At 47.5% G+C, this 2,903-nt stretch overlaps 1 protein-coding gene across 1 annotated transcript in view; it reads left to right on the forward strand.

Moving 5' to 3' along the window:
- LOC111652371 (helicase POLQ-like) overlaps positions 1 to 1,885 on the forward strand; it is a 5,751-nt gene extending 3,866 nt beyond the window's left edge. Inside the window, exons 5-10 of the mRNA XM_023402619.2 lie at positions 60 to 217; positions 294 to 392; positions 503 to 676; positions 774 to 887; positions 1,448 to 1,582; positions 1,707 to 1,885. Of these exons, the coding sequence (XP_023258387.2) occupies positions 60 to 217; positions 294 to 392; positions 503 to 676; positions 774 to 887; positions 1,448 to 1,582; positions 1,707 to 1,790 (764 nt within the window). The 3' untranslated portion in view covers positions 1,791 to 1,885. The remainder of the gene's footprint in view (positions 1 to 59; positions 218 to 293; positions 393 to 502; positions 677 to 773; positions 888 to 1,447; positions 1,583 to 1,706) is intronic.
- The last annotated feature ends 1,018 nt before the right edge of the window (positions 1,886 to 2,903 follow it).

The raw sequence follows: 2,903 nt of genomic DNA on the forward strand, positions 1-2,903 counted from the left end.
GTGTGTGTGTTGTGGTTGTCGGTGCAGTGCAGTGACTCGTCTCCACCCCTGGTCCTCAGGCTCGGTGGATCTGACCTACAGTGACCTCCTGTACAGAGACCTGTGCAGGGGTCTGGAGGGTCTGCTGCTCAACAGTTACCTCCACCTGGTGTACCTGGTCACCCCGTACGACATGATCTCTCAGGTCAAACCCGACTGGATGATTTACTTCAGACAGGTACGGAGTCCCTGCTGGACGCTGATGTCTCGTTGTCTCCGTGTCTCTGTGTGACGCCGTGACCTTTGTTTTTCAGTTCACGCTGCTGTCGGCCGCGGAGCAGAAGATGTCTGCGGCCGTCGGCGTCCCCGAGAGTTTCGTTGCGAGAAAAGCTGCAGGACAGACGGTGAAGAACGTAAGAAGAGTCCCGTCTCTTGATCATGTGTGACGTCTGTGGACTGAGAGCAGCTGGTCGTGGTCACTCAGTGCGTGCCTCTTGTTGTTGTTGTTGTTGTTGTGCTTCAGAGCGTGACCATGGCGGTGGTCAGCAGGATGTACCTGGCTCTGGTTCTGTTCTCGCTGCTGAAGGAAACGAACCTGTGGAGCGTGGCCGACCGGTTCCAGCTGAGCCGAGGATTCATCCAGACTCTGCTCAGCTCCTCGTCGGCTTTCTGCTCCTGCGTGCTGCACTTCACAGAGGTAACGCCGCCTCCCTCCTCTGTGTCTGCACAGAGAGGGTCACTGAGCTGACCTCAGACCTGCTGACCTCTGCTCGCTGTGTTGTGTGTGTGATCAGGAGCTGGAGGAGCTCTGGCCCTTTAAGGCTCTGCTGAAGGAGCTGACGCGGAGGCTGAGCTACTGTGTGAAGGCGGAGCTCATCCCTCTGATGGAGGTGGCCGGAGTCATGGAGGTCAGTGTGAAACAGATAAGAGCGGGAAATCAGTCCCGACTGTCCTGATGTTTTATTTCACTTTCATTTTATTTTTTTCAAACGTTTTTTCATTGTAGTTTCAGATTCTTGAGCCTGAAACAGTCTGGTTCACTGTTTCCTGTCTGATCGGGTTTGTCCTGAAAATGAGGTAGTTACTGGAATAATCCTCATCCAGGTGGATGAAATCTTCTCCTGCTGCTGGACCATCTGCTCTGTGGTGGACTAACGCCTCCACAGGGGGGCGCCACAGAGCTGAGGTGGAGGGGCCCAGTTCCTCTCTGCTCCGTACTATAATTAGTATCATTCAGACAGGAGATTGTAATTAAATCAGTATTAATCTAAAAGATAATCGTGTGAACTTGTGACGTCTCGATTATGAAACGCATGTTCGTGTGCTTCAGTGTGACTTCACTTCCAGATGATGTCATTATCTCCGATGTCCCTCCAGAATAAAGCTCCAGAGAAACGGAGGCTCCTGCAGAACTTCCTGTTGTCAGGTTTCCTTCAGGGTGATGATCATCTGTCTGTGTTTCCTCCAGTCCCGAGCCAAGCAGCTCTACAACGCCGGCTACAAGACGCTGACTCACCTGGCCAACGCCGACCCCGCCCTCCTGTCCAGGACCGTGGAAAACCTGTACAAGAAACAGGCCGACCAGATCGTGGCCTCGGCTAAAGTGAGTGTCACGTTGGTCCTCAGAACTTCATCATCATCATCATCATCATCATCACGGCTCCTGACGGTGAAGGTGGTGATGTCATGATTAACACGTGAACAGATGGCGTGTCTCTGTGCTGCAGATGCTGGTGAATGAGAAGGCGGCGGCTCTTCAGGAGGAAGTGGACGAGCTGCTGATGACGCCGTTGGACCTTCCTCAGCTGTGACTCCTCAGAAGTTCCTGTCTCTGTCGACTGCTTCTGTTTTTATTGTTTCATCAGTGTGAAATATATCTTCATTAAAATAATGTAGACTCCCTGTGTTTAAAAACTCCTGATTATCATGAAGAACAGAAGAACACATCCACTAACGAGCCAGACGCTAATTCATTCTGAAGCTGCTCTCTATGAAAACTCTTTAACGAGGACAGATGATCAGTCACATCAGTCTGATGTTGTTCAGTCCTTTCACAGTCAGACCCAAACCAGCAGAGTGTCGGTCCGTCTCTCAACTCCTCCCTCCTGTCTCTGTGTCTCGGCTCATTGGTTCCTACTGACGACGTGAATCTGTGAAAACATCACAGGTACAAAGTTTTATTTTTAATTCCCTCAAACAGCTGATCACTGTAGTTTCTATCAAACAACCTGGAGGAAATGATGCATCTGTTGGGGACTATTTTCAGCGGCGGATTTCTCTGGTGGTCTCCGTTGTTCTTGTCGTCATGCGGCTTCAGCTCCATCAGCTGCACAAAGAGCGACATCATCTTCTTTTGACTGTCTGGAGGAATCACCTGAAGCTCTGATGTCATTATCGATCGATCGGTGGACTGTTTTAATGATTAATCAATCGGTTGTTTGAGTCGGAGGTGACGTCACGTCTGAACCCAAACTTCAGTTTATAATGAGAAGCTTTTATCAAAGTTAACAAGTTATCAAAACAGATGATTGATTTTCTGTTACTAACTAATCAAATAATAATAACAATAACAATAAAGATTAAAAAAATATTTAAACTCACAAACTGGAATCAGTAAATTTTTGTCTTTTTTGTTAAAGGTTTTTTTGTAATTTTAGCTGTTAGATTGACGTCAGATTCATCAGCTGGTAGCGTCATGTTTATTTTGGACGGAGGTGAATCAAAGAAGTAAAAAGGAAACTAAAAACAAATCTAAATTTAGACAAGTGTCACAGAAGAAGAAAATTACAACGTTGGAGGAATAAGAAAATGACATCAGACACAGAAGAGTTGACCAAATGTTTTTGCCTCTGTTCTTCGTCAATAACTTGAATGATCAAAACACAGATGATTGATTTTCTGTTATAAACTAATGGGGGGCGGGG

Source organism: Seriola lalandi, unplaced genomic scaffold, assembly GCF_002814215.2.
Source record: "Seriola lalandi dorsalis isolate HSWRI2012SDOR001 ecotype SW California unplaced genomic scaffold, Sedor1 jcf7180002053966, whole genome shotgun sequence".
In the NCBI taxonomy this organism is placed as follows: domain Eukaryota; kingdom Metazoa; phylum Chordata; class Actinopteri; order Carangiformes; family Carangidae; genus Seriola; species Seriola lalandi.